General features: G+C 46.0%; 1 protein-coding gene across 2 annotated transcripts in view; it reads right to left on the minus strand.

Moving 5' to 3' along the window:
• The window catches only part of ASZ1 (ankyrin repeat, SAM and basic leucine zipper domain containing 1), a 108,855-nt gene that overhangs the window by 78,397 nt on the left and 17,640 nt on the right, over nt 1-12,818 (minus strand). The window contains exon 4 of one of the 2 annotated variants that reach the window (XM_073331653.1): nt 9,565-9,676. The exons of the other annotated variant lie outside the window; for it this stretch is intronic. Within the exon in view, the coding sequence (XP_073187754.1) occupies nt 9,565-9,676 (112 nt within the window). The remainder of the gene's footprint in view (nt 1-9,564; nt 9,677-12,818) is intronic. 2 annotated transcript variants of the gene reach the window in all.

Consider the following 12,818-nt stretch of genomic DNA (forward strand, 5'->3'; position numbering starts at 1 on the left):
CTATGTGACCCCAGCTGGGAGGTTGAGGTGGAAGAAAGCAGTTGATGTCACTTGTAACCTCTCACTTTCCTTTTATAGGGTTTCTGTCTCAGTGGTGGAGCTGAGAAGTGAGATAGAGGAAGCACTTCAGGCCCCAACAGCTAAGCCGACAGAGCATAGTGACCAAGGCCCTTGAGTCCTTCAGGCCACAAAGTCTTGTGTCCGTCTGCTCTGAGAATAATGAGAAGCTTTCAAAAGGGAGGTCCTGAATAGACTGCTGGACCTCATGAGGAAGTCCTGAGGACTGAAGCCAAGAGCACTGCCTCATGGTGACAGCAGAGGCCATCATCCTGGCTGCTGTGTTGGCTGCATCCACTGCCGCCTGGAGTGAGGTCCTGGCCATATTCTGACCCTCCTCCAAGAGGGCAGAGAATTCCTGCCTTGAGTCCTGAGGCAGAACGTCTTTGAACTTCGCTAAGGAGTCCCAGAGATTTAGTCATATCTCCCCAGTACGGCTTGGTAGTTTGAGATAGAGTCCAAAAACCACTGAGAAGAAGCCTTGCCAAAGCAAGAGAGGTTGTTCCAGCAACCATCAGAGACAATAAGAAGAAACTGAAAGGGTGCATGGCCAGTGGCACCCCTTTTACCAGTGCATGAGCACATGGCACCAGAGGGCGCTACAGCTGGCCTGATGGATACCACTGAGGGAAAAATCTTTGGCAATGATGTATGTGGCGCGTACACACCTATTGTGGAAGGGACATGAGCAAGCACTCAAAGAACTTCCTCCTCCTCATCAGTTGGTATGGGTGGGGCACTCGTTGAGATAGGGGGACACTCCCTTGAAACTGGGGGAATGTCCAGAGATCAAGAAATCCTCAGCACTGAGAAGATGTTGTTGAATAAAAGAGATTCAGGTGTCTTTGCTACTGCCAGATCCTGAGAGAATCGAAACTCTTGCATTACTGAAACAGTGGTTGATATTGAGGAGGCTGCCTGGGCAGAAGTAACTCAGGGAGAGGCAGCCAATGGTACCGAAGGTTTTGTGTGCTCCAATAAGTGACCAGTAGGTGTTGGTCTGGTCTTTTGCAGTGCCAAACGAGCTGGTAGGCTCTTTCGGTACCGGTTTAGAAGAACTGGTCTTCTCCCTACCGCTCTGATCTGCAGATGGTACCAATCTTCCAGAGCTGGAACCCTGAGAGTCCTTGGACTTTCTGGTGCTCACGGTACCTGAGGAACCTACAGCTTTGTGGGTCCTGAGTTGGAGACTGGTAGGTGCCAAAGTGGTCGTCTGAAGCGGAGACTGCCTCTTTGAGGTAGATTCTCTACTTCGAGGGCTTGAAGCCCACATCCTAGAGTCCTTTTGAGAGGATTCCAGAAATTTCCTCTTCAATGCTCTAGGGGAGTGCTGCACTGAGGAGGTCAAGGCAATCAACTTGCTCGGAGACTGTTGTATGGAGGGGGGTGAGGGTGCCCCCTGGCCAGGGTCAGAAGCCAGTCCAAGCAAGACAAAGCTTAAGTTCCCAGTTCTTTCTGGCTCTAGATTTAAATCCTAGGAAGAAATTAAACTTTTGGGCAACACGTGACTCCCCAAGTCAACAGATACACCAGGATCACCTCTGGCATGAAAGGTAGCACTTAAAACCAGGTGTGCTCTCCCAGTGTTTAAGTTCCTGTGAGGGGAGAAAAAAAACCACACACATGAAAGGACAATGGTCCTTACACTAAAAATTATATACTGTGACGGGGCAAGGCCAGATGGCTATAGAAAAGTAGTGAGAGATAGATATATTAGCTCCAGGCTAAACAAATCCCTGGTACCAGGTTAAGTGAAATGGAAGCTGCTCCAGGTCAATTAAGACACCTGGGGCCAATTAAGAACTTTCCAGAAGGCAGGGAGAATACTAGGTTGATTGGGACACCTGAAGCCAATCAGGGGCTGGCTAAAACTAGTTAAAAGCCTCCCAGTCAGTCAGGTGGGTGTGCATGTCAGGAGCTGTGGAAGGAAGTTGCGCTGCTGGAGAGGCTGAGTAGTACACACCATATCAGGCACAAGGAAGGAGGCCCTGAGGTAAGGGTGAAGTGGAGCTTGAGGAAGTGAGGGCTGCTGTGGGGGAAGTAGCCCAGGGAATTGTACATGTCATGTTTCTAAAAGGTCAGCTACCATAGCTGATACTATTAGGGTCCCTGGGCTGGAGCCTGGAGTAGAGGCTGGGCCCAGGCTCCCCCCAACCTTTGCCCCCGATTAATCACTGAGACTGGGAGATAGCAGAGACTGTGCAAGGAAGGATAACTTCTCCTCACCTCCCTTGCTGGCTTATGATGAAAATGGCTCAGCAGACTGTGACCCTTGTCTCTAGAGAAAGAAGGGTTACGTGGAGGGTCACAGTGAGCCTCTGAGGCTAGTGAAATCCACCAGGAAACGCAGGACCCAGGGAGGCAAGGACAGAGCTTTGTCACAACTGGCGTCAGGAGTGCAACTTCATTCACAGCGTGGTGGAAGAAAGAGGTTTTAAAAAAAAAGTGCACTGGGGTTTTGGATTTTTTTTTTTTTTGGTTTTTGTTTGTTTGCTTTGTACCATATTGGAGGAGGTGGTAAGAGCTCTGGTAGAAGCCACGGCAGCCCAGCAGGAGGCCACCCGGGTTCAGGCAATGGCATAAGAGTCTATGCGGCTACAGCAGGAAACCAATCAATTATTGATGAGCCAGGCGATCCAAGATAGTGCCCTCTTGAGAGAGGTGGTGGACCAGCTGAAGATCCTCACCACCCAGGCCTGGGGGTCTGATGGGACGTGAACCCTGAGGGCCACTGGTTGTCTGCCAAAGATGACATCAGGAGATGACGTAGAGGCATATCTCCTCTCCTTCGAAAGGACTGCTCAGCATGAGGCATGGCCCCAGGAGCAGTGGGCCAGCATTCTCGCCCCTTTTTTGTGTGGAGAGGCCCAGAAGGCCTACTTTGACTTGTCTGCCACGGATGCCATTGACTATACCTGTCTGAAGGCAGAGATCCTAGCATGATCAGGGGTAATGGCAGCAGTAAGGGCCCACAGGTTCCATGAGTGGAAATACCAGGAGAACAAACCCCCGAGCTATTCGACCTCGTACACCTTGCATGGAAGTGGTTACAGCCCGAGGTGTGCAAGCCGGAGGAGATTTTGGAGACCCTGGTCATCGACCATTACATGCAGGGACTGCTGCCAGATCTCCACAAATGGGTAGGCCAGAACGATCTGTCCACATACGACGAGATGATCACATTGGTAGAAAGACAGATGACAGCCAGGGAACTGACCCGACTACCCAAGGAAGGCCCCTTTCGAAGCAAGCACCCAACCCTGGAAGGTTGGGCAGCCAAACCCCCGGGGAGTCCTCGGTGGAAGAAGAGGGGGGGGCAAAACCAGCAAGGACCCCAGAAGGAAGGGATTGGCCTGATTGGGGGGAATCCCGGGATTAAACCCCTAATCCCCAGGATAGGGGAGTGATTAAAAGCAATTATAGATGTTATGCATGTGGGGACTGGGGACACAAAGCAGCACACTGTCCCAGCACCGAGGAGCCTATGCAATGTAACTTGGGGGATTGGGAGGTCCCATGCTCCCTTATCCACCTCGAGGGGGTCGCATTAGCCCTGCATAATTACACCAGGTCAGTGAGGATAAATGGAGCAGAGACTACAACGCTTGTGGACTCTGGGAGTGCTATCACCCTCATATCGGGTAAGCTGGTAAAAAACAGTCAGCTGCTACAAGCCAAACGTGTAGCAGGGACGTGCGTGCATGGGGCCGTGAGCCATTACCCCACCATCCCAGTGGAGACAGAGGTTCAGGGAAACCCCACTGAGGTGACAGTGGGTGTAGTTCCTAAACTTCCATATCCTGTAGTCATTGGGAGGGACTATCCAGGGTTTGATAATTTACTCCCTCCGGAGAGGCTGGAGGGAGGCGGGGACCCTAAGGACAGCGACTCGTCACTGGGGGAATGTCAACACCCAATGTTTGCTGAGATTCTCAGGATCTTTTCTCAGTCCCCCGAAAGACCTGGAAGACAAAAAAAGAGAGGAAGGCTGCGAAGGCCTTGGGAACTCAGATCCTGACCCAGGGCCAGAAGACCTCCCTAGTAGGCAGATGGACGCGAGCAGCCAACAGAGAAACTTCCACCACAGAAGGTGAGCCAGAAGCTGCCCCCAGCCATGATGGCGGTGAGCCGTTGGAAGACGCAGAAGCCGGCTCCTGGGAGCTGGGGCAGGTTAGTCCTGGGAGAGAGACTTTTGGGTGGGACCAGGCGGAGGACCCCAGATACGATAACGTCAGGAAAGAGGTGGCCGAGATCGATGGGATACCCGTGGATGGGAAGGTCCGGGGTCCCTGACCTTACTTTATAGTGAAGACAGATCTCCTGTACCGCATGGTGCAAAAGGAGGAGCAAGAGATACAACAACTTCCAGTGCCACAAAAACATCAAAAAGCCATATTGAGTCTCTCCCACTGTCACCTGTTTGGAGGACACCTAGGGGTAGAGAAAACCCAGGCACGGATCCTGCGGAGGTTCTTCTGGCCAGGAGTACATGAAGATGTCCAGCGATACTGCACCTCTTGTCTGGAGTGTCAGTTACATAGCCCTCGCCCGCATTTGCGGGCTCCTTTGATACCTCTTCCAATAATAGAGGTTCCTTTCAAACGGATAGCTATGGATCTGGTAGGGCCCCTAGAGAAGACAGTTTGGGGCCACCAATATGTGCTTGTTGTACTGGACTATGCAACCCGGAAGCTGTTCCCCTGTGCAACACAGCTTCCAAGACAATAGCTAAGGAGCTAGTACAGATATTTGCCCAGGTTGTGCTACCCAAGGAGATATTGACTGATCAAGGGACACCTTTCGTGCCCAAGTTAATGAAAGGTCTCTGTTCATTGCTCCACGTACAAGCCCTACGGACCTCTGTATACCACCCGCAAACAGATGGCCTTGTGGAAAGATTCAATAGGACCCTCAAGGCCATGATCAGGAAAATGGTGAGCCGGGATGGGAAAGATTGGGATACCCTATTGCCTTACCTCATGTTTGCCATCCGAGAGGTTCCGCAAGCCTCCACGGGTTTCTCTCCATTCGAACTACTATATGGGCACCACCCTCGGGGCATATTGGATATAGCCAGAGAAGCCTGGGAAGAGGAGCCAAATCCCGGAAGGAACATAGTTGAGCGTGTACTGCAGATGAGAGATCAGATAGCCCAAGTTACGCCTATTGTACAGGAGCACTTGGAGAGAGCACAGGAGACCCAACAAACCCATTATAACCACCAAGCAAAGCTTCGACAGTTCCAACCAGGGGATCAGGTGATGGTACTGGTGCCCACAGCAGAAAGTAAACTGTTGGCCCAGTGGCAGGGACCCTACGAAATAATCAAAGCCATGGGAGAGGTGAACTATAAGGTGCAGCAGCCAGGCCGCCGGAAATCGGAGCAAATTTACCACATCAATCCTCTAAAACCTTGGCACAATCAAGAGGCATGCTTAGTTATGCAGGAGACTCTTCCTCAGGAGGATAACTTGCACGAGCAAGTGAGGATATCATCCGACTTGCCGCTGATCCAAAAGATCGAAGCAGCAGACATGATTAATCGCAACAGAGATGTGTTCTCTACAAAACCAGGGCGGATGACTGAGACCTAACACCATAGCCGCACGATTCCCGGAGCCAAGGTAACATTGAGACCCTACCGAATCCCAGCAGCCAAAAGAGAAGAAATCAAGGCCGAAGTAAAGAAAATGTTAGAATTAGGGGTTACTGAAGAATCTTACAGTCAGTGGTCCAGTCCAATTGTTCTAGTGCCTAAACCTGACGGTACCATGAGATTCTGTAATGACTTTCGCCGACTGAATAAAATATCCCAGTTTGATGCATACCCCATACCACACATCGACGAACTGGTTGACCGACTGGTTGACCGATTCTTGACTACACTGGATCTGACAAAAGGGTACTGGCAGATTCCTCTGACCAAAGAAGCTAAAGAAAAGACAGCACTGTCCACCCCGGATGGGCTATTCCAGTACACCGTCCTCCCTTCTGGGCTACATGGGGCCCCAGCCACATTCCAGCGCCTCATGGATAAGCTGCTGTGCCCCCATACTAGTTATGCATGTTGATGTCATCATCTATATGCCAGACTGGGGACCCACTTAGAGAAAGTTGAGGCAGTACTGCGCACCTTAAGGCGGGCTGGCCTCACTGTTAATCCCGCTAAATGCGCCATAGGGCTAGCAGAGGCTAGGTACCTGGGATATATTGTGGGAAGGGGCATAGTGAAGCCCCAAACGAACAAGCTAGAGGCAATTCAAAACTGGCCCCGGCCGACCTGAAAGAAGCAGGTCCGTGCGTTCCTAGGTGTGGTAGGCTACTACCGACTGTTTATTCCCCACTTTGCCACTAGGGCAAGTCCCCTAACGGACCTGGTGAAGGCCCGAGGTCCAGACATGGTAAAGTGGACTGACACAGCAGAGGGGGCATTTACAGACCTTCGGACGGCCCTCTGTAATGACCCCTTGCTCATAGCCCCGGACTTTAATAGGGAATTTATTTTACAAACAGATGCTTCCAAGGTGGGGTTGGGAGCAGTTCTGTCGCAAATGGTGGGAGAAGAGGAACACCCGATCCTCTACCTAAGCAGAAAGCTTCTCCCAAGAGAACAGAAATATGCAGTAGTTTGAGAGAGAATGCCTTGCTGTCAAATGGGCTATGGAGACATTGCGTTATTACCTCTTAGGCTGGCGATTTACTCTTGTGATGGACCATGCACCCCTCCAGTGGATGCAGCAGAATAAGGAAAAGAATGCAAGGGTCACCAGGTGGTTCTTATCCCTCCAACCATTCCAGTTCCGCATACGGCACAGGGCTGGATGCCACCATGGCAACGCTGATGGTCTGTCACGAGCATACTGCCTGGCATCCCAAGTTGCCCAACTCTATGGTGTTGAGCGGGGTGGGGGAGGGAGGGATAGGTGACAGGGCAAGGCAAGATAGCTATAGAAAAGTAGTGGGAGATAGATATATTAGCTCCGGGCTAAACAAATCCCTGGTACCAGGTTAAGTGAAATGGAAGCTGCTCCAGGTCAATTAAGACACCTGGGGCTAATTAAGAACTTTCCAGAAGGCAGGGAGAATGCTAGGTTGATTGGGACACCTGAAGCCAATCGGGGCTGGCTAAAACTAGTTAAAAGCCTCCCAGTCAGTCAGGTGGGTGTGCATGTCAGGAGCTGTGGAAGGAAGTTGTGCTGCTGGAGAGGCTGAGTAGTACACACCATATCAGGCACAAGGAAGGAGGCCCTGAGGTAAGGGTGAAGTGGAGCTTGAGGAAGTGAGGGCTGCTGTGGGGGAAGTAGCCCAGGGAATTGTACATGTCATGTTTCTAAAAGGTCAGCTACCATAGCTGATACTATTAGGGTCCCTGGGCTGGAGCCTGGAGTAAAGGGTGGGCCACCTTTGCCCCCTGATTAATCACTGAGACTGGGAGATAGCAGAGACTGTGCAAGGAAGGATAACTTCTCCTCACCTCCCTTGCTGGCTTATGATGAAAATGGCTCAGCAGACTGTGACCCTTGTCTCTAGAGAAAGAAGGGTTACGTGGAGGGTCACAGTGAGCCTCTGAGGCTAGTGAAATCCACCAGGAAACGTGGGACCCACGGAGGCAAGGACAGAGCTTTGTCACAATACCTATATGTGTGCGTGTGTGCATAAGTGAACACTAACTAGTAGATAAGATTCCAGAATAACAGCTGTGTTAGTCTGTATTCACAAAAAGAAAAGGAGTACTTGTGGCACCTCAGAGACTAACCAATTTATTTGAGTATAAGCTCTCGTGAGCTACAGCTCACTTGCTCACGAAAGCTTATGCTCAATAAATTAGTTAGTCTCTAAGGTGCCACAAGTACTCCTTTTCTTTTTTAGTAGATAAGAGAAAAATACAGTAGAGGTCATCTCTACTTGGACACTGCTGAGGCGGATGAGAACAAACTGAGGGTGGTTTGCCTGCCTAGCTCCATATAGCTACAGTGTAGAACATGAGGCTGCATGGGGTGAATGCATGCTGAATTGGCACTGCTCCCTAAAATCTCCAATCTGAGGCACATGGGATGCATGTGCACCTAGAATGGAGCATCCATAGGGACACTACGCAAAGAACATAAATTAGTGACTATCTTTGAAAAGTTTAGTCTGTCATCATATAGGAACTCTGTGGCAGAGGCAGGGATAGAATCCAATTCTTCAAGGCAGCATTCATCTACCCTTAATCTTGAAACTGTCCTGTTCCTGCATTCTTCTGCCTCATTCACTACATACCTTCCAACTTCTACAATAAATGAGGCAAGGGCCTTATAGACAGACTCTTCCACTACAAAACCTTGATTCATGCTGCCAGCAGATCCATCTTGTGCACTGAATGAGGGTGGGGTCCAGTGGAAAAAATATGATATGATCATGCAATGATATATCATCATACATACAAAGGGTCCAAATTGCAACCTTAATTCTGGCATTTCCTAACAGGAGTGCTTGATGTTACAACTTTAAAAGAATGTTATTAATGTTGTTGTCCATGTTATTTTATAAAAAAAATTTAGTTTTTCTTTACAAAATGCAGATGCCTATGAGAGAGAGTAATATAAAGAATTAGAATAAATCCCCAGACATACAAAGCCTGAAAATAGAGAGGGGAAATTAATCTGAACTCACTTTTTATTTACTGTCTCATCATTATACAACATAGGATGGAGAAGGGCAGGCAATAGGTTACTTTTTCAGTTAATTTTATTAATTAATTTAATTAAACATGATATGAATGCAAAACCCATAGTATAGCAAATTCATAATTTTCTTTATCCTCAATTTATATTACCATGTAAAAGAATTTAAATAGTTGCATACACTCAATTAACTGATGAGATTTTTTTCATGAATCACACTGGTCAATATTGTTGCATGACAAAGCCAGCACACTACTGTCCACGACAACCCAAGTGAACAATAACACATAGAAATAGAATAACAGCACATGTCAGACAACAGAGAAACAGCAACGTTATCAGCAATGTTGTTGTAGCCATGTTGGTCACAGGATATTAGAGTGACAAGGAGGGTGAGGTAATATCTTATATTGGAGCTCTTCTTTGGATCAGCTCTGCGTAGCTGGAAAACTTGTCTCCTTAACCAACAGAAGTTGCTCCAATAAAAAATATTACCTCACCAACCTTGTGTCTTTATTTTCAGCAATAGCACATCACTGAGACACCAAGAAAGAAAGAAAAAATACTATAATGTCTCAAGTAATGGTGACAGCGTAAGGAACAGAAGAGATGGCCCATACCTCTCACTACTTCTTTTGTTGCCTCCCCAACCGTAGGAGAAAATCATGCGGGCGAGATAGAGAAAGAGCCTAGCAGTTTCCTCACTTCAAGACTGCTCCTATTAGGGAAAGGAGGTTCCCAGAACCTGATCCTTTCCCATGCCTGCTCCTTGAGTTTTACACATGTGGTCTTTAACAATATTTCCATTGACAGTTTAAGATTAACAAATGAAATATTTTACCGGCAAGCAACACTGGGATTGGCATTCCTTGACAGAAGTAGTTCCACAGTCTTCAAAATCTGCTCCTCTGAAGCACGTGCAGTACATGCAGCCATTAATACAGTATATTGATCTGAATTGAAAATTACAATTGGAGGATTGTGATGTCAACAAATAACGTACTCCTTGTAACAATCTGAAGCAGAGTGTTTTTAATATTATTACATCTTTACAACAGTTCAGACAGATTCTCAAGTTTGATAAAATAAAGTATTTGATCTTTGGAAACAACTGAAAGATTTGAGAATGTTCAGCTCAGTTAAGGTAAATGAAGCCATTAAGACAGATGAAACCACTCAGGAAGAGGAAGGAGAAGCAACTGAGGAAGACAATGAAATAGTAATTGAAGAGTAGGAAAAACCCAAGACCAAGCTTAAAAAAATAATCAGGTATATTAAGTGGTCTTATTTTCAAAGAACTGAACACTTTTAGGACATATAGGTGAATTTAAGTATAAGGAAAGGAAAAAATTGTCTTCTATAGAACAGTGGTTCTCAACAACAGGTATGTGTATTCCTGGGGGTACAGAGGTCTTCCAGGGGCTACATCAACTCATCTAGATACTTGCCTAGTTTTACAACAGGCTACATAAAAAGCACTAGCAAAGTCAGTATAAACAAAAATTTCATACAGACAAAATGAGAAAGTAAGCAATTTTTCAGCAATAATGTGCTGTGACACTTTCGTATTTTTATGTCTGATTTTGTAAGCAAGTAGTTTTTAAGTGAGGCGAAACTTGAGGGGTACACAAGAGAAATCTGACTCCTGAAAAGGTGTAAAGTAGTCTGAAAAGGTTGAGAACCACTGCTATAGAAAGTATTTGAAAAGACTGAATTTTGAAACAAAGTAACTACACAAAATGAAATTTCCCACAAGTCATTTTTCAACTTCCATGAGCAGAAAGATAATGCAGTTGATTAATATATTGATCTTAGTAATGCATTTGACATACTGGTTGACAAAATCTTATTCAAAATGTATATAAATTAGATACCAACACTGACACATTGACTGAATGCAGGCAGGACTTTAAACAAAGGGCAATGATAAACCAATCAATTTGCGGGGGGGGGGGGTGGTATCTAGAGGTGCATTGGAGAGATTAGTGTTGGGTATTTATTTAACATTCATAAGCTAAAAACTGAATTTTATTAACATGCTGATTCTAAATTTAGTTAACAAATCTGAGAAAAATAATCTGAAAACTGAAATACAAATATTCAAAAGGAAGGAGAAAGCTGGAGAGCAATAATGCTGAGAGAGAGCTTGGAGTGATGGCTAGTCTAAAATTAGATAATGTGGCTGCAAAAAAGGCCAAAGCACTTTTGTGCCTCAAACACAGCTATCACGTCAGATCAAAGAATACATCAGTTTTAGGTGCCACTACACACAGAATACTACATTTAGTTCTAGGTACCTCATTACCTGAAAGATTGAAATCTTTCAGTTATTCTGAAGATTGCAATATGATTATTAGGAGTAGGAGCCAGGGACTGACTTGTGAAGAATATAAGTAGGGCACTACCAAATTCACGGCCATGAAAAACATGTCACGGACCATGAAATATGGTCTTTTACGTGCTTTTACCCTATACTATACAGATGTCACAGGAGAGACCACATTTCTCAAATTGGGGATCCTGACCCAAAAGGAAGTTGCAAGAGGGGTTGCAAGGTTATTTTAGGTGGGCTGCAGTACTGCTACCCTTACTTCTGCACTGCCTTCAGAGCTGGGTGGCCAGAGAGTGGTGGCTGCTGACTGAGGGCCCAGCTCTACAGGCAGCAACACAGAAGTAAGGGTGGCAATACCATACCATCCTTACTTCTGCACAGCTACTGGTGGCAGCTCTGCCTTTAGAGCTGGACTCCTGGCCAGCAACAGCTGCTCTCCAGCTGCCCAGCTCTGACGGCAGTGCCGCCGTCAGCAGCAGCGCAGAAGTAAAGGTAGCAGTACCACAATCCCCTGACAATAACCTTGCAATCCCGCAACAACTCCTTTTTGGGTCAGGCCCTCTACAATTACAACACCATGAAATTTCAGATTTAAATAGCTGAAATCATGAAATTTATGATTTTTAAAATCTTATGACCGTGAATTTGGTAGAGCCCGAAATATAAGAAAGCATCTCAACTTACTAAAGCCAAACTGTGACAGGGAAGATAATTATTGATGCAAAATGCTTAAAATGTGGGTTTCACTCCTTTAGCATAATGTCAGAAATCATTTTCATAGTTCTGCGTTTTTCATGTAAAAAACTTATAAAAGCAAACGTGAGACAATGGGTAAATATGATTTCATTCTAAGGGTAGTCTACACTTAGTCTAGAGATATCATGCATAATACCCTCAATTCACACACCACTCCCCATGGACATCAATGACAGGTCTGCACTAAGATCAAAGGTAAAATAAGGCCTTTATGTAGTAATTAAACTTAAATATAATAAATGTATTCAGTACTTGTCGGTCACACTCAACATTACTCAGTGGGAAAATTATTATTTATATTACCATTGCATCTAGGAGCCTTAGTCACAGAAAATATGCTTAACTTCAGGATCTCTACCATTTGATTCTCTTCCCCATCCTCTTCTGTCTGATATCTAGCTCCCTTCCTCCCTATGCATATCTGTATTCCCACATACACACCTCTTGGGCACCACTGTAATACTACTAAGATCAGCAATGAGAGCAAATTTTTACATTTAGTACCATCATTAGCCTTTATACTTAACAACCAATTAATAAATAGAAGTTGTGGAAGTTTTTTTTTCTTTCTGCAAGCTCAGGAAGATTTACATTTAGTTCACCATTGGATGGTTATCTTTGCAACTACTAGGGCTACAATCTATATGATAAGATTCCAGAAAAGTCACTCTTTGTGTCATTTGCCTAAAATATCTGCTGAGTCAGCATGAAGTGATGGGTGATTGAAAACTATTTTTGTTCAAAGTATCACCAGATTCTACCATCACTGGGTTTCACAGTCTGTTACCATTCAATTTTTAAGTTCTCAGCCACTTTGACTTTACAAATTACACCTGTAAAATGCACAGCTACAGTAATGCATGTATTTATGCCATGTCAAGTGTCCTAGGCCACTGTAAGATCAGAGATAACTCAACCAATCACTACTTTTACGCTACAGCTAATTTGCATGCAGCAATTTCATTGGTTGTATGAGGAAGACTGCACAGATGTTGGATTACTTGGGC

The sequence above is a fragment of the Lepidochelys kempii genome, chromosome 1 (assembly GCF_965140285.1).
Source record: "Lepidochelys kempii isolate rLepKem1 chromosome 1, rLepKem1.hap1, whole genome shotgun sequence".
Classification (NCBI taxonomy): domain Eukaryota; kingdom Metazoa; phylum Chordata; order Testudines; family Cheloniidae; genus Lepidochelys; species Lepidochelys kempii.